General features: G+C 46.5%; 1 protein-coding gene across 1 annotated transcript; it reads left to right on the top strand.

The window, feature by feature from the left end:
- Window positions 1–257: 257 nt before the first annotated feature.
- Window positions 258–23225, top strand: LOC122920321 (barrier-to-autointegration factor A-like). The gene is made up of 3 exons (XM_044269741.1): window positions 258–380; window positions 12598–12738; window positions 21024–23225. Exons 2-3 carry the CDS (start codon window positions 12613–12615, stop codon window positions 21168–21170), a joined length of 273 nt encoding a protein of 90 aa, XP_044125676.1. The 5' UTR covers window positions 258–380; window positions 12598–12612; the 3' UTR covers window positions 21171–23225.
- The last annotated feature ends 285 nt before the right edge of the window (window positions 23226–23510 follow it).

Genomic DNA, 23510 nt, shown 5'->3' with positions numbered 1-23510 from the left:
TAGGTCAGATACTTTTATTTTATATGACTAATCTTTATCACCAGAGCACATGGGATGTAGCTCATTCTCTGTTGGTACGTCCCGCGGTTCATTCAAACCCACGTGACTTTAGCATGTCACGTGGCCTTTGGACCTTACGACGTATGGCGTTTAGACGTTGGAGTACAAACATGGCCGCGAGAGGCTTCCGGTTACGTCACCAATGGGCAATACCCTTACTCCGGTGTTCTGCCAGATTCCTATACCAGAAGTGAGGCGGACGCACCGGAAGTGATGCGACCGTCACCGGAAGTACTAAATAGTTACTAAAGTTCTGGCCGGAAACGTTTGCTGAGTGTGCGGCTGCTTGGCGGGAAGGTTCATACACGCCGGGCATAAAGGTTAGTTGGCACTGGTCAGGAATGGGTTACTATTTTTTATCTTATTTTTAATTAGGGAATGTGTCAGTAGGGGCATGGAGCTTGCATGTATGAGTGTACTGATGTGCCGGGCGGTGCTTCGCCCTGTATTCTGTTCCCAGCACTGATCTGGGGGGGACAGTTCTGCTGTAGGGGTGTTCCCCTGGGCTCGTTCACACAGTCTGCGGGGGCACATGATGCGGTATTCTTGCTGTTGCTTCTTTCTGCTTTCCCTGTGCTGGCCCGCCATCTTTACCTGCCTTCCCATGTTGCTGTAGTCTTGCCTACAAGCCCCAGGATCCTGCTGTCCGAAGGGGGAGTGTAAATCGGGGTGGACGGTTCCACCCACTCGCGCAACATTGTGTGCAATGAGACAATGGTGTGACGTGACAAATACCACCATCCAGTTGTGTGATTTATATTTTTATGGCGTTCACTGCGCGGGGAAATGCTCTTATATTTAATAGCCCAGATGTTTTTGGACGCGGCAATAACATTTATTTTTAGATGTAAGATTGGGGAAAGGATGTGATTTGAATTTTTATGTAACTTTTCTTTTTACTCACACTTTTAGCCCTCTAGGGGGACTAAAACCTGTGATCTTCTGGTTGCATTAGCCATAGACCGTAATAGAGACCTATTGGGCTAGGGCTGCACTGCCACAGTTGTTGTTATCCTATTCCAATATAGCAATGTAGTTTGTCACCAATCTAGTGTTATGGATAGAGGTGCTCAATCACCGGTAACCTCAAACATTTCAACTTTTATCAACATAGAAGATATCTCCCGTTTTGTGCAAAAAATAAATATTACAACCAAAGATACTCATCTACTCCATTCTCTCACCACATGAGTGTGCCATCCCATCTCTACATACCATATTCCAATATAGTTTGATGAACATTACATGGGTTTCAAACATATTTCTGCTGTAAGTATGAATACCAGTTTCATAGTAATATTGGAAGTGCCAGCATACTACTATTTTATAAAGAGCAAGAGTTACACGTTGCCCATATATATCAGTAAACCTGTTCTGAATCCATATAAGCTAAGCGAATACCAAACGGTGTCCGAACAGAAAGATAAAAGAAAACATGAATTTCCCAGGATATGCACACAAATCCAAGTAGACTTAAAGGGGTTGTCTGTGTTCAGAGCTGAACCCGGACATATCCCCATTTTCACCCAGACAGCCCCCCTGACTTGAGCATTGGAGCAGTTTATGCTCCGATGCTCACCCTTGCCCTGTGCTAAAGGGCAAAGGCATTTTTAGGATTTCCGGTGACGAACTGGGCTCTCCATGGGGCTGGCAGGAAGCCCAGTGATGTCACTGGCACTGATGGACAGGCTTTAGCGCTGCCCTTGCCAGTAAAACGGCTAGGGCAGCGCTAAAGCCCGCCCATCAGAGCCGGTGACGTCACCGAACACACTGCCGGGTGGAAGCTTCCGTCCTGCAGTGTGTTATGATAAATAAAAGAGCCCTTGCCCTGCGCGATCTAGCGCAGGGCAAGGGAGTGCATCGGAGCATGAGATGCTCTGATGCTAGCCTCAGGGGGGCTGCCTGGGTGAAAATAAGGGTATGTCCGGGTTCAGCTGTGAACCCGGACAACCCCTTTAAAGAAGGATTAGTTCCCCATCCATATTGATTTTAGTGTGTTATATCTCCATAGCGTAGTAGTTTAGTCTAACAGTGACCCTTTTGTGAAGTGAAATTAGTAACTAGGGTTGGTTGGTTAAAGGGGTTGTCCGGGTTCAGATCTGAAGCCGGACATGCCTCCATTTTCACCCCGGCAGCCCCCCTCACATGAGCATCAGAGCAGTTCATGCTCCGATGCTCTCCTTTGCCCTGTGCTAAATCGCACAGGGCAAAGGCAATTTTTGGAGATCCAGTGATGTACCGGGACTATCCATGGGGCTGCCAGGAACCCCAGTGATGTCACTGGCACTGGTGGGTGGGATTTAGTGCTGCCCTAGCCAGTAAAGCTGCTAGGGCAGCGCTAAAGCCCGCCCATCAGAGCCGGTGACGTCATCAAAAATACTGCCAGGCGGAAGTTTCCGTCTGGCCGCTTGTTATTGAAAACAAAAGAGCCCGTGCCCTGTGTGAATTAGCGCAGGGCAAGGGAGCGCATCAGCGCATGATATTCTAGCCTCAGGGGGTTGCCTGGGTAAAAATAAGAGAGTGTCTGGGTTCAGCTCTGAACCCGGACAACCACTTTAAGGGGCCTTAAAGTGTAACTGTCATATTTATTTTATTTGCTAGTTTATTAGAGCTAGGCATGTATACCTGAGTTAGTCTGTCAATGATTGTCAAAATATCTGTAATTACCTTATAATAACAGCTTTCATTAATGTCTCCATTCCCTTTCCACTGGTCCCTTAAAAGACCATTGCTATGGCTCATCTGTCTCCGGCTAGGAAGACGAAGGGGCGGTCCTCCACACTGCATGCCTGCATTAGGCTTCAGAGTGAGGAGGCGTGTCTCTCAGTAATCCAATCTGATTGGCTGGCAGGAAGCTGCTGGCTACTGCAAGTGTGTATGGGAAGTAAGGGAAAGCAGTTTTGGCCTCGGAGAACTGGCAGAGTAGCCACTTTGAGAAGGTTCTCCTATTTTAAATGTTTAAACAGCAAAATGGAGTGTATGATAAATATATTTTTAGAGGACCACCCATATTAATCAGAAAGTACAGGAAAAAAGTGATCGATATTTATGAATGATAAAAATGTTTAAACAGCCGTAACTAAGGGGAAAACTCAGGGAAAACAGTGGTATGTGAAGAAACTAAAGATTGCTTTATGCAGAATGCTGCTGCAGCAGAACATATGCTAAAATTGATTTATTTATTTATGAAAACATGAGTTACCCTTTAAGGTCTGGGTGTAACTCTTCCCCTCGTGACCACCTAAGGTGAAATGTAGCTAGAGAGCCTTTCTGTTGAGCCTGGACTCTTTACTGTTGACTTCTGTTACTTGTTAACTTCTGTTATAGTTGGGATTTCCAATTCCTTGCAATTGCGAGTCTTGCGGAATGCAATATGTGACACATTTTTAATTAGTGGGTTTAGTTGTTAAAGGAGTCTGGTGATTGATTTCCAAAAGGGTTGGAGTCTTGGGCATTCCCAGAATATGTGGAGCAGGGAGCCTTATGGCCACATTGTCTCCAGCGAAGCTGTGTAATGTTAGGATATATATGGGCTAGTATCTCTGGGGTGAAATACCACCGCCACAGCATTTTTCAGTATTGTTCCCAGTGTGTAGCACATTTTGTGGATGAGTGTGCCCAGTGGATGGCTCTTTGCCAATCTGTCTCTGGAGGTTTTATGGAGAGGTCTTGCTCCCATACTAACATTGTCTTATGCTTGTGGAAAGTGTTGTTGTGTGTCAATGTAGAGTAAAGTTGTTTAAAGAGGACCTTTCAACAGATTTTATTAATTGAGATAAGCACCTGTACTTGTGGGGTACCCTTCTGATGGTGCCACTGCCCACCAATGATTTTAATACCAGGGAGGGCGCACTGCCCACCAATGAAAACATTGTAGAAACATTCCTGGCACCCGAACTCTGACAGGGAGCTGCCGTCCGTGCAATTAACCCCTCAGGTGCCGCGGATGGCAGCGCCCTGTCAGAGGTGCATCCCCATCACCATGGGAACACCTCGGGTTTAGAATATACCATCGGACCAGAGTTTTCTACAATCCAATGGTCAGAGGTCGCAATAATGCCTGTACGAGCGTCATAGACGCCTGTGTAGGCCATTTTACTCCCTGGAAAAAGTCTAAGGCGTACTGATACGCCTTAGACTTTTCCCTGCCATTCATCAGCGCAGTGAGCGCTGTGAACGGCGCAGCGATGCTGCTGCTGCCTCAAACAACCAATAACAAGGCTCCTTACAGTGAGGAGTTTTGTTATTGGTCAGTTTGAGCGGGCTGCTGGAGCTTATGGCACACCGCTTTGAAGTGAGGAAGGAGGCGCGCGATCCTCACTGGCGGGGTAAGTGGGGATCTGAGCGCCTTGTTTTTACCCTATATTGATGAGTCTGAAGCGCTCAGCCGAGCGCGGTCTCTCCTCCCTGCTGAGTGCCGGCCTCAATGGAAGGTCTAGGGGACAGTCTTCACTACCTCGGTCAGCAGTGAGGAAAAGTGGCTGAGCGCTTCACACTTCTGCTTAAAGAAGTCAGTGGGGGTCCAAACAGGAGACCTCCATAACGACAGACCTGTCACCCGTAGACCTCTATGTCACCTGTCGGCTTTCCTATGAATCCATAAAGGATTCATTGCAGCATGTTCCATCAGATGCTTATAAGGATTTCTTCTGTAATGCGGTGCCGCATGTGGCCATTTACAGCCTCTCGGACATAGTCCCTCTGCCAAGCACATGAAGTACTTCGCTGTAAAACTGTATAATCCAGTAACCACAGCGGTGGTGGCTTTTTGGTGGCATGAGATAGGGCAACAGGGTCATGGAAGACAAACTCCCCTTTATAGCAAGATCAAGCATAACACAAAATGACAGCCTCTAGATCAGGGATCAGCAACCTCCGGCACTCCAGCTGTTCTGAAACTACTACTCCCAGTATCCTCCTTTCACTTCTTTGGGAGTTACAAGAACAGCTGAGCAACTGTGCATGCTGGGAGTTGTAGTTTCACAGCAGCGCTGGAGTGCCAAAGGTTGCTGCACCCTAGATCAGTGGTTATCACTGTGTGATATCATCATCCAGATCCACAACATGTGACTGTGGCGCTGCAAGGTATGTGCCCGGGTCTTTCGCTTGTGCCCTTGGCACCAGCATGCACCACCATCCATTGTGCCTGTGTGCTGCTCTGCCAGTGCCTCAGGTCTCTTCAGAGTCTACAAACAGCCCCGGTGGCACGACATACCCACCTGAGAGCTCATCTACAAGGACGTAACATTGGTGGGCAGCAATGGCCACGTGATGGATGGCATTACCCCAGTGACCAGCAGAACAGAAACAGCTGCAAAAAATAAAGGGATTGTCCCAAGATCAACACTATTCACCTATCCATACTTGACCCAGAGAACACTAGAACATGGTAACCAGGGTGGGACCTCCAGCGATAATGTACTTGAAGGGGACATGTCTGTTTTAGTAGCAACTTGCATTTCCCATGCAATAACAATTCTGGGGAGTCAATTCTTGTGACTCTATATTGTAACCATTCCTCTATTAGTCCTACTAGAACTTATGAACTAATTGCTAGTAGTCTGCAATAAAGGTCCAGCTGGATGTTACCAGTTAAGGCTACTTTCACACTTGCGTTCAGAACGGATCCGTCTGGTGTCTGCACAGACGGATTCGCTCCTATAATGCAGACAATGGCATCCGTTCAGAACGGATCCGTCTGCATTATATTTTAGAAAAAATTCAAAGTGTGAAAGTTGCTCAGACGGATCCGTCCAGACTTTACATTGAAAGTCAATGGGGGATGGATCCGTTTGAAATTGAGCCATATTGTGTCAACTTCAAACGGATCCGTCCCCATTGACTTACATTTTAAGTCTGGACGGATCCGTTTGCCTACGCACGGCCAGGCGGACACCCGAACGCTGCAAGCAGCGCTCGGGTGTCCGCCTGCTGAGCGGAGGACAGACGGTGCCAGACTGATGCATTCTGAGCGGTTCCGCATCCACTCAGAATGCTTTAGGGCTGGACGGATGCATTTAGGGCCGCTTGTGAGAGCCTTCAAACGGAACTCGCAAGCGGAGCCCCGAACGCAAGTGGGAAAGTAGCCTGACAGCACTGATTGAATAATATCAGGCTGTGCAGTGACACTCCTATCTGGACCTTCACGGCAAACTACCAGCAAGTCATTCATAACTAATAACGGGAATAACAGAGGAATTGTGCAACATAAAGTCATAAGAATAGATCCTCCAGGGGATTGTTATTACATGGAGTGGTGCAAGTAGTTACCAAAACAGACAAATCAGGAGAGGTGAGAGGTCTTTTTTTTTCTTTAACGACAGGTGATAAATATCGATCTTGGGGGGGCGGGGGGGGGGAGAATCCCTTTAAACCTCATAAAATCGGAGCAACAGGGACCTCAGTTACATGTAAAATTGTCTAAATTAGCTTTTTATGCATGGAAGACAGTTCTAGAGTACTAGTAATGGTTTTCATGCATAAATAGCAACCCCTTAATGTTATGTAGGCCTTTGTATTAACCATTTGAATTACTGTAACTTTTGTACTCCTCATCGGCTGAAAATACTCCTCAAAAATGGTAAGAGGAGTATTTTTACTCTTCCAGAAAAAATGTAGCGCGACCTCTGCCGATGGTATATTTGAACTTCAAGCGTCCCCATCACCATGGGAACGCCTCTCCACGCCCAGCTCGTCCCCGATCCACTGCTCCGGTAAACAAAGCCATCTCAGCCCTGCTACTTGCCGACAGCGGGGCTAAGCTACTGAACAAACTACCTGCCGGGCGATACGATTTCCACACCCCTGCAATCGGCATTGCCGGTCACAGTAATTAGCCACAGGTTTCTGCTGTTTCAAACAGCAGTGAATTGCGGGGCCATGATGCGGGTGCTACGTTCCCACATCGCTCCAGCAGCATGTGCTGGTGGCGAAAGGGTTAAAGAGGACCTCTCAGAAATAATAAAGGAATAGCACAACACAGAGCTATAAGAATAGATGCTCCAGAATTATTACACAGGGAATGCATGAAGCTATTAAAACAGACGTGTCAGGAGCGGTGACAGGTCCTCTTTAAGTACATTTGTTTTATTGCCCCCAAAAAAGAGGGAGGGCTGCAGACCTTCCGAATCCTGTGGAGCTATGAAAAGGGTTCTGAAGCAAATCTCAAAATCTCAAAGATTTTAGGTTTTTGCAAATATCAGTTCCTGGCAAACTATAATTTGGCCAGTGCTCCAATCCTTTTTCCTTCAGGCCAGTCCCTTCAGCATCAGCCTCTCTCTCCCCCCCCATCTGCATCATGTACCATCTCACTGGACGCTGATCACAAAAGGCACCCTAGCAGTCCCACAGCTACCCTCCTACTGTACATCTGGGATTATCAAGTGCGTGCTCCGGTCTTATTTCCATCTAATAAAGCTGTTTCCTTACTGTAAATTCTTCTGCTCACACCTTGGTCAGTGCCGCGGTGAGAACTCTGGAAGAAGTATGGTGGGGAGAGAACGACTTGTTACTTTGCTTCTTCTGGCTGGAAGAGGAGGATCCTACTGCTGGACATTACTACCAGATGGAGCATTCCGTTTTCTTGCCATTTTTGAGGAATATTTTTGTAGTCAAATAGCAGTTCAGAATAAGATCCTGGGGACCTCACTGGTTTACTATTTGTCGGGCACCAACATTATAGCTGCACCAGTCGCAATGCTCCTCAGTCGCAGAGCAGAGCTGGGTGAATTCATTGGTTCATCAGACTTCTTTAGCAGTGATGGGCTGGCACTGCTGCTCAAGTGGCTCCTCCTTGATTGACAGGGTTAGTCACCTTGCGCCTGCGCATTGCTCTGAGTAGCAGCACAGGCATGATATTGATGGCCAGGCCCTCACTGCTCAAGAAGACTGTTTGATGAATGAATCACTTCACTCGTCTCTGGCTGGGTGATCATGTTTAAAAAAATTAAATTAAATCTTGATCATTTTTAATTTATGGATGATTGACTTTTTTTTTTTTTGTTGTAGGACAAGGCTTTTTTTTTTTCGGGATTAATTGTATTTTTAGTGACCATTCTGGGGTACGTGTATTGATTTAGCTTTTAGTAACCTTTTTTGAAATGATAATAGGGGAAAAAAGCAGTTCTGCCATAGTTTTTTTGCAGTTTTCGCTGTGCGACATAACCAGCAGGTTACTTTTCTATAAGTCAGTACGATTATGGTGATCCCAAATATGTATAGTTTTTATATATTTTTTAATACTACTTTTGCACAATAATAGCAGGTCTCATTCATAATTTCATTTGTTGCCACATTCCAAGAGCCAAAATTTAATTTTTCCGCCATCAGTACAAATCATCAGTGGGGGTCTTACTCCTGTCACCCTCCTCCGATCACCTGTTAGCAGAGGCTCCAGTAAGCGCTGTGGCCTCCTCACAGCATACTAACCACAGCGCCGTGTGTCGTATAGTGTCTGTATCAGGCAGAGGTCACGGTACACTTTTTCTGGGAGAGTAAAAATACCCCTCTGCCCCAAATCAGTCCCCGTCCACAGCAGTCTCAGAGCGAACTGCTGAATTGCCAGCAGCCTGCCCAAACGGACCAATCATCAGCTTCCTTACTAATAACAAAGCACCTTACAGTAAGGTGACAGCCTGAACCAATCACAACGCATACTGCACTCATTAATAGCGGGAAAAGTCTGAGGCTACATGTACACGACAGTGGGAAAAAAACGGACACACAGTCAGTTTTTCATGGCCATTTTGAATCTGTGTGCATCCTTTTTCTGGCAGTGTGTCTGTTTTTAATGTCCGTTTTGCATTAGTTTTTCATGTCTGTTAAAAAACGGACATAAAAAAAAATGGATGAATTTGATTGGCAGTTATTTTTAGACCCACAGGATGGTAGGCCTCCAGCTAAAATAATATCCCCCATAGTGTATATTTTTATTTATTTATTTTTTTACTGCCCCCAGCTTTAATAATGCCCCCTATTTTGACCCCAGCTAAAATAATGTCTTCCAAGGTGTAAATAATTTTTTTATAGTGCCCCCAGCTAAAATAATGTCCCTTGTAGTGTAGGAATTTTATTTATTTTTTATGTCCCCAGCTTTAATAATGCCCCCAATGTAGGGCCTCATCTTAAATAATTTCCCCCATGGTTTAAATACAGCCCCCATAAATGGCCCACCACTTTTTGTTGTTGATTTTACAAAAGAAAAACCACAACAACCTCACCTTATCCACTTGCTTACGCTGCAGCAGTCTCTTCTCTCTTCACTGAACGGGACCTGCCGAAGGAGGGCGACGACGTCACTGCGCGCTCCCACGTGGTTATGTCACTGTGCATATCGCAGGTCCTTCGGCAATTCCTGCCTAATGAGAAGAGACTGCTGCACCGTGAGTTTTATTTTTATTTTTTACACCCCTTCCTGGGTAAAGTGTACCAGTTTTTAACAGCCGTTAGACAGGTGCACTGCTGTCAATCGGCCGTTAAAAACGCTCCCATTGATTTCAATGAGTCCGTCTGACCGTGAAAACGGCCAAAAATAGGACATGTCCTATTTTTGGACGGATGCTATTCACTGGCCGTTAAAAGAACGGCCAGTGAATAGCCCCGTAGACTTTCACTGGTGCTAAAAATGGCCGCGTGACGGCCATTACTTAGGCGATTATTCACTGTCATGTGCATGAGGCCTTAGGAGTATTACACCTACACATTTTTTTATTTTTATTTTATTTATTTTTTTGAGAGTAAAACTGCCTGGACAGGTGCTCGGTATTACAGCCAGGTCCATTCACTTTATTGGGTCCAAGCTGCAAATAGGTCATGTGACCAATGAACATTACGTCATTAACCGAGGAGGAGGCTGCAATTCAAACAGTTGATGCGCCAAGAATCTGATCCTCACCGATCAGATATTGATTAACTACCCTGAGGATAACGCCTGGAAAACCCCTTTAGGGTACTTTCACACTAGCGGTTTTCTTTTCCGGTGTTCTGCCAGATTCCTATACCTTGGCAGAACGCTATACTGGAAGTGACGCAGCCGCACAGGAATCAGCTGGAGGAGGGCGTGTGCGGCGCTGCGCAAGCGCACATCCACTGGATTAGCTGCAGGAGAAGGCCTTCATGCAAAACTGTACACCACGCGTGCGCACTTAGGGGTAGGTAGATTTTCCAGCGCAAATTGTTCCATCAGATCTCCCTTTGCTCTGCAATGATTTTTTGCTAATCCAGTGGATGTGCGCTTGCGCAGCACGGCACACACCCTCCTCCAGCTGATTCCTGTGCGGCCACGTCACTTCCAGTATAGCGTTCTGCCAAGGTATAGTAATCTGGCAGAACACTGGCATAGAGTTCCGTCCTAGGGGCTCTATACCGGAAAATAACTGATCAGTTTTATCCCCATGCATTCTGAATGGAGAGCAATCCGTTCAGTATGTCTTCAGTTCAGTCTTTTTGACTGTTCAGGACGGAGATAATACCGCATAAGGCCTCATGCACACGGCCATTGTTTTGGTCCGCATCCGAGCCGCAGTTTTGGCGGCTCGGATGCAGACCCATTCACTTCTGGGGTGTCGCAAAAGATGTGTACAGAGCTCAGTGTGCTGTCCGCATCCGTTGCTCCATTCCGTGGCCCTGCAAAAAAAAATATATTCTGTCATATTCTTGTCCGTTTTGCGGACAAGAATATGCAGTTCTATCAATGGCTGTCCGTGCCGTTCTGCAAATTGCGGAGCGCACACTGACGCTATCCGTGTTTTGCGGACCGCAAAACACACAATGGTCGTGTGCATGTAGCCTAATGCTGCAGTTTTATCTCTGGCCAAAAAAAGGAACACTTGCCTGAATACCGGATCCGGCTTTTTTGTTTTCCATAGGAGTGTATTGGTGCCGGATCTGGCATTAAAAATACTGCAATGCCGGATCCATCCTTCCGGTCTGCGCATGCACAGACCTTTTTAAAATGTGAAAATAAATGGAAGCGGATCCGTTTGTCCGTATGACAAACGGACAGACGGATCCATTCTTGCAATGCATTTGTGAGACTGATCCGGATCAGTCTAAAAATGCTGTCTGTTTGCATGCAGATTGCCGGCAGGCAGTTCAGGCGACGGAACTGCTTGCAGGATCACTGTGCTGCAGGTGTGAAAGTAGCCTTAATCTCACAGGGTGACTGAAGTAAACAGGGAAACTGCAAGAACTCCCGCAAAAAATGTTATTCTCTGACCTGCTATAAAGCTACATGATGTAATTTTCTTGCCAGTGTCTGTATTTGTGAGCTATTCCCTCCTTTCTGATCCTCAGATGTGTCATGTGACCAGCAATCGGACTTTACAAGTAACACAGCACCTTCTGTGTGGACAGGAAGCCAGTGTCTCTATGTATTACGATGGGAGCCTCACTCTGTCTCCTAGGAATGAATAGAGAAGTAACTGACTTCATGTCCTGTGTCCTTTGGAGATCAGAGAGTTGATCACATGACACAGCTGAGGATGAGAATTTTTGTGGTGGCTCCACTTCAAAGGTGGTGAGTAACTTTTGGTTGAAGGCATCAGTTAACATCCAGTGTGTAGCCATGGAGTCTTCTAAGTAATTTTAAGAGGCGCATGAGCAGTTACTGCTACCGAAGCCGGATTTCGGCGTCTGCGTTGCTACAGGGAGCAGCGGAGCAGGGCTAGATGTCCGTAATTAGGTGGCCCATTCTTCACATGTGGGGGCAGTCCCTGACAGGGAAGAGCTCTTGCTAATGAGATGGATCAAGTCGCTTATCTCTAAACCAGACAGAACAGCTTGTATAAAGAGATTCGTGTGTGATATTTATTGGGGACATTTTTAAATTTACTGTGTGTTCTAGAATATACTCTATTGTAATTACTGAAATGAGTGAGCTTTGCACGATGTTCTAGTATTTCGAGTTTCACCGGTATGTGCTGGGGTATGGTCTATGCCAGAGTTCCCCAACTCCAGTCCTCAGGGCCCACTTGCCGGTCAGGATTTAGGATTTCCCACAGAATGAATACCTGTGGTAAATCCTGATGGATGGACACGAATTATATCAGCTGCCCAATACTAAGGAAATCCTGAAAACATGAACGGCAGGTGGGCCCTGAGGACTGGAGTTGAGGACCACTGGTCTATGCAATAAAGAGGTCAGAGGCCATGGAGACATAGATTATTACCGCCTTGAAACTTGAGATAAGAATAACAGTTGACAGTTGGAACAGGTCTTGTCCTGAGGCACTTTTTTGATTATCCTTAATGTCGGTCTCCTTTTCCAAATGTCTTTCAAACTGTGAATAGGTTTTTAAAACTAGTTCAAAACATTTTCAATATGCCTCAAGATTGCCTATATAAACTCAGCTTCGACAATATACCGCAGACCTTCTGCTGCACCTCCATACAGTGTGTTTGTCTCTTCTTATATAAGAAAACAGAGAAAATACCTCCTTTTAACCTTAAATTCAGATGACATTGTGATCCTTCCTTGGTAAAGAAAATTATTTTAGCAATATTTCTAACACTGCTTCTCTTGTGATCTAACTTCTTCAGGTATAGCCAGCAAAGATGTCTTCTACATCACAGAAACACAGAGACTTTGTGGCAGAGCCCATGGGGGAGAAGCCGGTGAAGGCTCTTGCTGGCATTGGTGACGTACTGGGAGGAAAGCTTGCTGATAAGGGCTTTGACAAGGTAAGCTTTTTGTATATCATGTAAAGCCTGATTTCAATCAGTGATTGTGAGCCAAAACCAGGACTGGAGCCACCACAGAGATGTTGTAGAAGGGAAAGATCTGCACCTCTTCTGTGTTTGGACCTGCACCTGGTTTTGGCTCAAAATCACTGATGGAAATCACTGACCGAACACTGAAGTGTGCATAAGGTATAGGGATCGACCGATTATCGGTTTTACCGATATTATCGGCCGATATTCAGTATTTTGCCGATATTCTGATAACGTATTGGGAACACAGATCGCGCTGCTGTCAGATCAGCGCTCTCCGTGTTCCCTCAGCAGCACAGGGGCGAAGGAAGCAGTGTCTCCCTCCCCCTGTGCTGCTGCTGCCACCAATGAGATGAGGGAGGACAAGGGGAGGGGCTGTGGCCACTGCGCCACCAATGAAGAGAAATCTCTCATTAATTCACATACAGGAGGCGGGAGCTGGCTGCAGAATCACATAGCCGGCTCCCGACCTCTATGAGCAATAGCTGCGATCCTCGGTAGTTAACCCCCCAGGTACCGCGGATCGCAGCTACGGCTCATAGAGGTCAGGAGCCGGCTATGTGATTCTGCAGCCAGCTCCCGCCTCCTGTATGTGAATTAATGAGAAATTTCTCTTCATTGGTGGCAGTGGCCACAGGATCCCCTGCTCCTCCGATCAGAGCCCCAGCAGTGTAATCCTGGGGCTACGATCGGGTACCATGGCAGCCAGGATGCTACTGAAGCCCTGGTTGCCATGGTAAGCTCCATGCTGCTGTGTGCACAAAGCATAGAGCAGCAGGCAGGGGCGTACCTAGAGCATTTGGCACCCGGGGCGAACCCTTTGTTTGGCACCCCCCCCCCCCCCCAAGAAAGTTAAGAAAACATGCACAAACTTTTTTCAATGTTTTCAATAATATTTATTACAAAACATTCAGACATCCGCATGTGTTTTGCGGATCCGATCCATGTATCAGTGGATCCGTAAAAATCATACGGACGTCTGAATGGAGCCTTACAGGGGGGTGATCAATGACGGAGGTGATCAGGGAGTCTATATGGGTGATCACCCCTCTGTCATTGATCACCCCCCTGTAAGGCTCCATTCAGACATCCGCATGTGTTTTGCGGATCCGATCCATGTATCAGTGGATCCGTAAAAATCATACGGACGTCTGAATGGAGCCTTACAGGGGGGTGATCAATGACGGAGGTGATCAGGGAGTCTATATGGGTGATCACCCCTCTGTCATTGATCACCCCCCTGTAAGGCTCCATTCAGACATCCGCATGTGTTTTGCGGATCCGATCCATGTATCAGTGGATCCGTAAAAATCATATGGACCTCTGAATGGAGCCTTACAGGGGGGTGATCAATGACAGGTGATCAGGGAGTCTATATGGGGTGATCAGTGGTTCATAAGGGGCATCTCCTCTCCTACATAGCACCACATACCTCTTACATCCAGTGATGTCACCTTTGATGTAGACGTTCTCTTTCCTCATCTTCTCCATTCAAACCAGACCGCCATGATGATTTTTCTGCCATCTCCCGTCTCTGCAGAGATTGAGAAACAGACATTAGTTTCCTGCCACCCCAATACTATACTGCAGAAACAGTCCCCCTGGAAATACTACTATAGTGCCCTAGTAATCATGTTCCTCATAGCCCCCAGTAGTAGTATAGCTCCCCATGATACCCCCTAGTAGTACTAATTTTCCCTATAATATGACAGTACATGAAATACCCCCGCTTAGTGCCCGCAGTTGAGCTAATGTCCCCATAATGTATGCCAGTATAAAATACCCCTATATAGTGCCCCAGTAAATGCCCTCATACTGCTCCTCTCCCCCTTCCCCATAGTGTCCCCCATAATATGCCAGTAAAAAAATGCCCCTTAGTGCCCCCAGCAGATGCCCCTATAGTGCTCCTCCCCCACAATGTGTCAGTAAAAAAATGCCCCTTCTTAGTGCCACCATATGCCCCAATAGTGCTCCACTCCCCCATAGTGCCGCTCTCCCCTATAGTGCCTCCCATAATGTGCCAGTAAAAAAATGCCCCCTTAGTGCCACCAAATGCCAGTGCCCCCCATAATGTTCCAATACAAAAGACCACTTTAGAGCCCCCACTTCCCCATAGTGCCCCCAAATAATGCCCCTATAGTAACACCAGATGCCCCATAGTGCTGCTCTCCCCTATAGTGCCCCCCAGAATGTGCCAATAATTAAAAAAAAGCCCACAGATACCCCCATGGTGCCCCCCCCATAATGTGCCAGTAAGAAATGTCCCTATAGTGCCAGCTCCCCCCCTATAGTGTCAGCTCCCCCCCCTATAGTGTCAGCTCCCCCCCTATAGTGCCAGCTGTCCCTATAGTGCCCCCCCATAGTGCCAGATCTCCCCCCCCATAGTGCCAGATCTCCCCCTATAGTGACCCCCCATAGTGCCCCTCCATAGTGCTAGTTCCCCCATAGTGCCCGCCCCCCTTGGTACGCCACTGGCAGCAGGGACAGTGTGAGCTCCTATTCACCCTGGTAGAGCTCTATCAGGGTGAATAGGACAAGGGTTCTAGTCCCTAAGGAGGTTAAAAGTTAGTAAATAAAAAATATATATACACACCAAAATATAAAGTATAAATGAAAAAGAAAGATTTACAAAAGAAAAAATACACATTAACAATAACCATATTAATTTTCAGCAGATTTGTGTAGGATTCTTTTATTTATTTTTTTCAAAAATGAAAATTCCCAGAATATCGGTATAAAATATCGGCTATCGGCCGGAAAGTTCACAAATTATCGGTATCCTCCCTAAAAAATCAATATCGGTCGATCCTTAATAAGGTATAAGGCTGTGTTCACTTGTACTGGATTTGGCATAAGGCATCTTTTTCAAAGAAAATCATTGCTTGTGGGGATGTCAGGAGATCCGCACATGTATTAGCGCCATTTTTATTCAGTGGAGGTGATCTGAGGCTTTTCTGTGCAGAATCCACAACAAAAATAAACATGTTGTGGAGATCATTGTTCCATGTACATTTTTTCCACAGCATTTGACTGTATATCTTATACCCCATTCAAATTACAGAATATTGCCTTGGTATATATCTATTATTGGCACTGGGTCATGGCAAATTCAGAATCCCAGTATTTATGCCGCAGTTAGCATCAAGTTTCATATAGCCATGCACATGAGACTTTAGACTCTTTCACATCTGTGCTTCGGTTTGGTGGACCATAACTGTTCTGCTTGATATAACACATTAGGATACATCTGTTCCGTTAGGATGCGGTTGTGTTAAATCAAAATGGAACAGACCGGATCCGTCACTAAAAACAATGTAAGTCAGTGGTGCCTGGATCCGTTCTGTGCATTGGGGACCGCAGTTGCACAGACAACATCCGTGCGGATTCCACAGACTGACCCAGACCCATTCAACTTGAATGGGTCCGTGCAGAGGTCGCACTACGTTTTACCAGAAGAGTAAAAATACTCCTGACCATTTTTGATGAGTATTTTTACCCGAGGAGGAGTACGAAAGTTACGGTAATTAAAATGCATAATACATGGGCCTCACTCACATCTGTGTTGGAGGCTGCGTTTGGAGCCTCTGTTGCAGATTCTGTTGAAAGACCAGACAAAGCCTCATAAGCAACACTTTTTGTCTGGTAAAAAGACAGGATCCGGAAAGGAAACTGAACGGAACTCATCGGCAGAGTCTCTTCAGCTTCTTCCCCGTGGGGTGACAGGAGGAGATGGGGAGCAGGGTCACTAGTGGGGTGACAGGAGGAGGTGGGGAGCAGGGTCACTAGTGGGTTGACAGGAGGGGGGGGGGGAGCAGAGTCACTAGTGGAGTGACAGGAGGAGGGGGGTGCAGGGTCACTAGTAGGGTGACAGGAGGAGGGGGGGAACCGGGTCACTAGTGGGTTGACAGGAGGGGGGGGGGAAGCAGGGTCACTAGTAGGGTGACAGGAGGAGGGGGGAACCGGGTCACTAGTGGGTTGACAGGGGGGGGGGCAGGGTTACTAGTGGGGTGACAGGAGGAGGGGGGGCAGGGTCACTAGTGGGGTCACAGGAGGAGGGGGGAGCAGGGTCACTAGTGGGGTCACAGGAGGGGGGGAGCAGGGTCACTAGTGGGGTCACAGGAGGGGGGGAGCAGGGTCACTAGTGGGGTGACAGGAGGAGGGGGGGAGCAGGGTCACTAGTGGGGTGACAGGAGGAGGGGGGGAGCAGGGTCACTAGTGGGGTGACAGGAGGAGGGGTGACGGGGGGAGCAGGGTCACTAGTGGGGTGACAGGAGGAGGGGGGAGCAGGGTCACTAGTGGGGTGACAGGAGGAGGTGGGGAGCAGGGTCACTAGTGGGGTGACAGGAGGAGGTGGGGAGCAGGGTCACTAGTGGGCTGACAGGAGGAGGGGGGGGGGCAGAGTCACTAGTGGAGTGACAGGAGGAGGGGGGTGCAGGGTCACTAGTAGGGTGACAGGAGGAGGGGGGGAACCGGGTCACTAGTGGGTTGACAGGAGGGGGGGGGGAGCAGGGTCACTACTAGGGTGACAGGAAGGGATGAGGGGGAGCAGGGTCACTAGTGGGGTGACAGGAAGGGATGAGGGGGAGCAGGGTCACTAGTGGGGTGACGGGAAGGGATGAGGGGGAGCAGGGTCACTAGTGGGGTGACGGGAAGGGATGAGGGGGAGCAGGGTCACTAGTGGGGTGACAGGAAGGGATGAGGGGGAGCAGGGTCACTAGTGGGGTGACAGGAAGGGATGAGGGGGAGCAGGGTCACTAGTGGGGTGACAGGAAGGGATGAGGGGGAGCAGGGTCACTAGTGGGGTGACAGGAAGGGATGAGGGGGAGCAGGGTCACTAGTGGGGTGACAGGAGGAAGGGGGAGCAGGGTCACTAGTGGGGTGACAGGAGGAAGGGGGAGCAGGGTCACTAGTGGGGTGACAGGAGGAGGGGGGAGCAGGGTCACTAGGGTGACAGGAGGAGGGGGGAGCAGGGTCACTAGTGGGGTGACAGGAGGGGGGGAGCAGGGTCACTAGTGGGGTGACAGGAGGGGGGGAGCAGGGTCACTAGTGGGGTGACAGGAGGGGGGGAGCAGGGTCACTAGTGGGGTGACAGGAGGGGGGAGCAGGGTCACTAGTGGGGTGACAGGAGGAGGGGGGGAGCAGGGTCACTAGGGTGACAGGAGGAGGGGGGAGCAGGGTCACTAGTGGGGTGACAGGAGGGGGGAGCAGGGTCACTAGTAGGGTGACAGGAGGAGGGGGGGAGCAGGGTCACTAGTAGGGTGACAGGAAGGGATGAGGGGGAGCAGGGTCACTAGTGGGGTGACAAGAGGAAGAGGAGCAGAGAACTGGGAGACTGGACGGAACCATTATTGAGGGAGGGGCGAATAATCACTTACTTGAAGACTGACATGCCGCGCTTTCCACTGCCACGGAGGCAACTCTTCTCTCAGATCATTCACACAAGTCCGCAGGACCTTAGCTCTCCAGCGGCCCTGTCATGTTTCCTGGGGTCTTTGGGTGCCCTGCTCTCCTTACTACAGCCACCCCGAGAAGCCGGCCCCTCCTCCTTTCAGCTGCCGCCGGCTTCCCCTGCCTGCCCCGACCTGTATCGCTTTGGCATGCCAATACCCAACCAATAACGAAGCTTTTTGCTGTAAGAAGCTTTGTTATTGGTTATTTCAGGCACAGACAGTATCGCTGCGCTGCCTGTGCCGTTCACTGCGCTGCTGAATGTGGGGGGGGGGGGGGGGGGAGGGGGAGAGTCTAAGGCATATTGGTACACCTTAGACTTTTTCCAGGGAGTTAAATCGACTGAACAAGCGTCATTGCGACCTCTTGACACAGCCGGTGTCCGCATATTGTGGGCAATGAGCCCTTACATTGTTTTAGTGACAGATCGGGTTTGTTCAATTTTTATTTAACACAACTGCATCCTAACAGAACAGGTTAATCCCTTCCCGCCCAGTGCGGTAATAGTTCGGCGTAGCGGGACGTGACTTGCCGCCCAGCGCAGTACTATTATGGCACGCTGATTGGGCAGGTGCAGGAGCTGCGTCCGCCTGATCAGTGGCAGGGGTCCGCTGGCGCATTAACCCTTGATGTGCCACGGTCAGCGCTGACCGCGGGACGTGCGATTTTTACAGAGGCAGAGAGCTTCCATCGGGTCTCCGCGCTGCTGTGACGGGGACTTGATAGCAGGAAAGGCAGACTGATACCTTACTTTAGGCTTCCTGGCTGCTTTCCATGACAGCCTGTGAGATCCAGCCCCCTGTATTGTGATGCATTGTAAAGGGGATCAGACCCGCAAAAGTAGAAGTCCCACAGTGGGACAAAAAATAAACCCACCTAACTCCTTAGGTGAACACCATCAATAAAATAAAAACTCTGCTAACAAAAAAAAAAAAAGGCATATGCCCCCCAAAATAGTACCAATCTAACCGTCAGCTCATCCCGGAAAAAATTGGCAAAAAAAATATGGCTCTCAGAATATGAAGATGCTAAAACATTATTTTATTTTTATTTTAAATATCACATGACCTAACCCAGGTGAACACGATAAAAAAAAAATAACGTTCAAAAAGCAATTTTGTTTGTCACCTTACATCACAAAAAGTGTAATGGCAAGCGATCAAAAAGTCATATGCAACCCAAAATAGTGCAAATCAAACCGTCAACTCATCCCGCAAAAAATGATACCCTACCTAAGACAGTTGCCCAAAATTTTAAACTATGGCTTTCAGAGTATGGAGACAATAAAAAAATCTTATTTTTTTTCAAAAATGCTTTATGTAAAACTGAAACAAACAACCATATTTGGTATTGTCGCGTCTGTAATAACCTGCTCTATAAAGATAGCACCTGATCGAACCTGTCAGATGAATGTTGTAAAGAACAAAAAATAAAAACGGTGCCAAAACAGCTATTTCTTGTTACCTTGCCTCACAAAAAGTGTAATATAGAGCAACCAAAAATCATTTGTACCCTAAACTAGTACCAACAAAACTGCCACCTTATCCCGTAGTTTCTTAGATGGGGTCACTTTTTTGGGAAGTTTCTACTCTAGGGGTGCATCAGGGGGTCTTCAAATGTGACATGGCAACTTAAAATTATCCCAGTGAAATCTGCCTTCCAAAAACCACATGGTGCTCCTTTCCTTCTGCGCCCTGCCGTTTGCCCATACAGCAGTTTACGACCACATATGGGGTGTTTCTCTAAACGACAGAATCGGGGCAATAAATATTGTGCTTTGTTTGGCTGTTAACCCTTGCTTTGTTAGCGGAAAAAAATGAAAAATCTACCCAAAAATTGAAATTCAAAAATTTCTGCTACATTTTCCATTAATTCTTGTGGAACACCTAAAGGGCTGACAAAGTTTGTAAAATCAGTTTTGATTACCTTGAGGGGTGTAGTTTCTAAAATGGGGTCATTTTTGGGTGATTTCTATTATGTAAGCCTCACAGTGACTTCACAGCTGAACTGGTCCTGTTAAAAAGTGGGTTTTGGAAATTTTCAGAAAATTTCAAGATTTGCTTCTAAACTTCTAAGCCTTCTAACGTCCTCAAAAATAAAATGGCATTCACAAATTGATCCAAACATGAAGTAGACATATGGGGAATGTAAATTAGTAACAATTTTTGGAGTTATTACTATTATAAAAGTTGAGAAATTGAAGTTTGGGAGTTTGCAAATTTTTCCACTTTTTTTGGGGGGGGGGGGGGGGGGTAAATATTTTTTATTTTTATTTTTTTACTCCATTTTACCACTGTCATGAAGTACAATATGTGATGAAAAACCAATCTTAGAATGGTTTGGATAAGCAAAAGCTTTTTAAAGCTATTACCACATAAAGTGACACATGTCGGATTTGCAAAAAAATGGCCTGGTCAGGAAGGTGAAAACTGGCCCGGTGTTGAAAGGGTTAACTCAAACAACAGTTTTGGTCCGGTTTTGAGATCCTCTGCTGGATCTCAAAATGGGAAACCAAAGCACAGATGTAAAATTTGCCTTACATTGTTTTTAGTGATGGATCCGGTTTGTTTGGTCACAAAACAGAATGCTAATCGAACTGAAGACATCTTGATGCACCCTGAACGGAGCATATCCCATTCACAATACATTGTCTCTAAATGGAACCATTTTGGTCTGGTTTTGAGATCCTCTGCCGGATCTGAAAACCAGAATGCCAAAACCCTGATGTGAAAGTAGCCTTAATAACATGAGCAATGTCATCAGATCAGTCTTTGCTTTGTCTAATCCACCATTTCTTTGTTTTGTAGGCGTATATTGTCTTGGGTCAGTTTCTCGTGCTAAGGAAAGATATAGAACTATTTACAGATTGGCTGAAGGACATCTGTGGCGCCAATGCAAAGCAAGCACGTGATTGTTCTTCCTGTCTGAAAGAATGGTGTGATGCTTTCTTGTAAGACTGTTGCCTTCCAAAGTTCAACCTCTGAAGTCCAAGAACATCCATGTCTTGTGCAACCTGCAATATCCAACTATGAGCAAGAAGCATTCAATTGCCCCTAACTAAAAGACCAGATGTACAAAGAAGACGACGTGCCTCTGGTCACAACAGCTCCCTGTATTCCTAGAGCTTCTGATCATTCATGAGCCTTTCCATATTGTAGATATAATTGTAATGTCTCTTTATTCTGACAAAAAAAATCTTTTAATGTTTCCAAAGAATAGCCCATTGCTGCTTTATCTTATTTAAAAAAAAAATCACAGGATAATCGGTTATTGAATCTGACACAAATTAAAGGGGTTATCCAGCAAATGATAACATATCCTTTGGATAGGTCATCATTATCAGATCAGTAGGGGTCCACCCCGGCATCTCTCCATCCACAGCGATGTACATAGCACAGCAACTCAGCCCTATTTACTTATATGGGGCTGAGCTGCAATTAGGCCATGTGTCCGATGTACGGTGACTTCACATGGCCTAGGAAGAGGCTGTGGCCCGCTCTCAGATCTAATATTGTTGGTCCGCCCCATCAATATAATCTACTGGATAACCCTGTTAAGATTTCAAACTGACACACTCATAAAGCTTTGTTTTCATGTTGTATAGTTTTCATGCTGATTTTTGCCAGCTTTGTATGCTAGGCTGCCTCCAGTTAGCTGGTTATCAGTACAGTATGAAAAATCTGCAGTTTATGTATTGTGAAACCCTATTTATTTGCTTTTTACTGTAGTTTGTTGCAGAATCCACACTGAGACCCTGAACAGCAGCGTATGAACATGGCCTAAGGTTACCTGCACATGGTGCAGATTATGCACAGTTTTTCCATGAAGAACAACCTTAGCGTAATACAGTACCAACAAAGCGTATGCGATTAGACAGATCTCATGTTTACTTTGCTTCTTTCCTGCTGTACTGATTTCACGCATTGCAATGTAAGAGTCAAATCTGTGGCAAAGCCACATCAAATCCGCAAGTTACACATGTGGTTTTTGGTGCAGAAATGCACAAATTTCCACAGAATTTCTATTAGACAGCCCTACCCGTGTGCAGAAAGCCTTAGACCACCTGCACGCGGTTCAACGCAGATGAGATCTGCATAAATTTCCGTGTGGATTTATCTGCGTTTTTACAGCATGTCCACACCAAACTGCGCAATGTCTAATTGCAGATTTTTTACCGCAGAACTCTCCTTTTTCAATTAAATCCCCAGCTAAAACCGCAAACATAATTGACATGCTGCAGATTTGGAAATCCGCACTGCAGGTCAATTTCCGCACTGAAAAAACCGCAACGTGTGAATGAGATTTGGGTAATTTTGTACACTTTGCTGGTACTGTAATACGCTGCAGTTTTCCTGCACGGGAATCTCTGCAGAAAAACTGCAAGTGTTCCGCAACATGTGCAGGTGGCCTTAGTGTTTCTGCTTCTTGCAGTGCATCAGTCTACCCTAATTCTGGCTGCCATCTTCATAGTTTCTCTGCAGTGCTGGTTCTGCTGGAGTTTCACACATTATGCTTTGTGTATTCAGTGAAACTTTGACCTTGTTTAATGGACAGATATATGCACGATGGCTTACTCTGCTGCGTCCTGGTAAATACAATAAATCATAGCCTGTTATAGGGTTTTAAACATTTTAAGCTATTTTTTTTTCTTTGTGCACCTCTCTTGCCCTACGTTAAACATCTGATTGCCATTTCCTATCTTCTAAAATTTTAAAATTTTCACGTGCAGTTATAGGGACTTCAAGGTAGAATTGCGAATGCGATATAGAAAATGTACAAGTAAACCTCATCATTAAACTGGTGCATTTCACTCTACAATAAATGGGTTGTGTTGATTTTATAGTTATAGAAAGTTTGGATATGTTTACTTTAAGCAGTTCCTCACCGGCTCAGAACCATAAGTAGGAACATGGTTTTTATGATGAGAACATTTGCCTGCTCTTGTAACCTTCTCATGTGTTACCTCTACATGTTTGTTCTGGTTTTAAAATTAAAACAGTACAAAATTCTGGTGTTTTAATTTTCATATTTTATGAACTTGCAGTTAATTCTCGCTCATTAACCAGGGCTCTGGTGTTGGTATGCCAAACTTTTGATTCTTCTTTCTCCCTTTTGTCCTTCACGATGGCATTGCCATAAATGAGACCTTCCTCCAACCAGGCGGAGATAGGAATAATACATTTAACTCTCCGTTAAATCCTCCTCAGTGTGGTCCAGTCTCTCCTGGAGGGGTGAGGTCGTTCTCACAGAACTTGCTGTGAAGATGGGGGATAGGTACTATGTTACAAGGCACA

Source organism: Bufo gargarizans, chromosome 10, assembly GCF_014858855.1.
Source record: "Bufo gargarizans isolate SCDJY-AF-19 chromosome 10, ASM1485885v1, whole genome shotgun sequence".
NCBI lineage: Eukaryota > Metazoa > Chordata > Amphibia > Anura > Bufonidae > Bufo > Bufo gargarizans.
This window is presented reverse-complemented; position numbering and strand designations above follow the sequence as displayed.

Coding starts and splice junctions, on each gene's coding strand:
- LOC122920321 (XM_044269741.1), top strand. CDS start 12,613: ATGTCTTCTACATCACAGAAACACAGAGACTTTGTGGCAGAGCCCATG. Junction 12,739..21,023: donor CTGATAAGGGCTTTGACAAG/GTAAGCTTTTTG, acceptor TTTGTTTTGTAG/GCGTATATTGTCTTGGGTCA.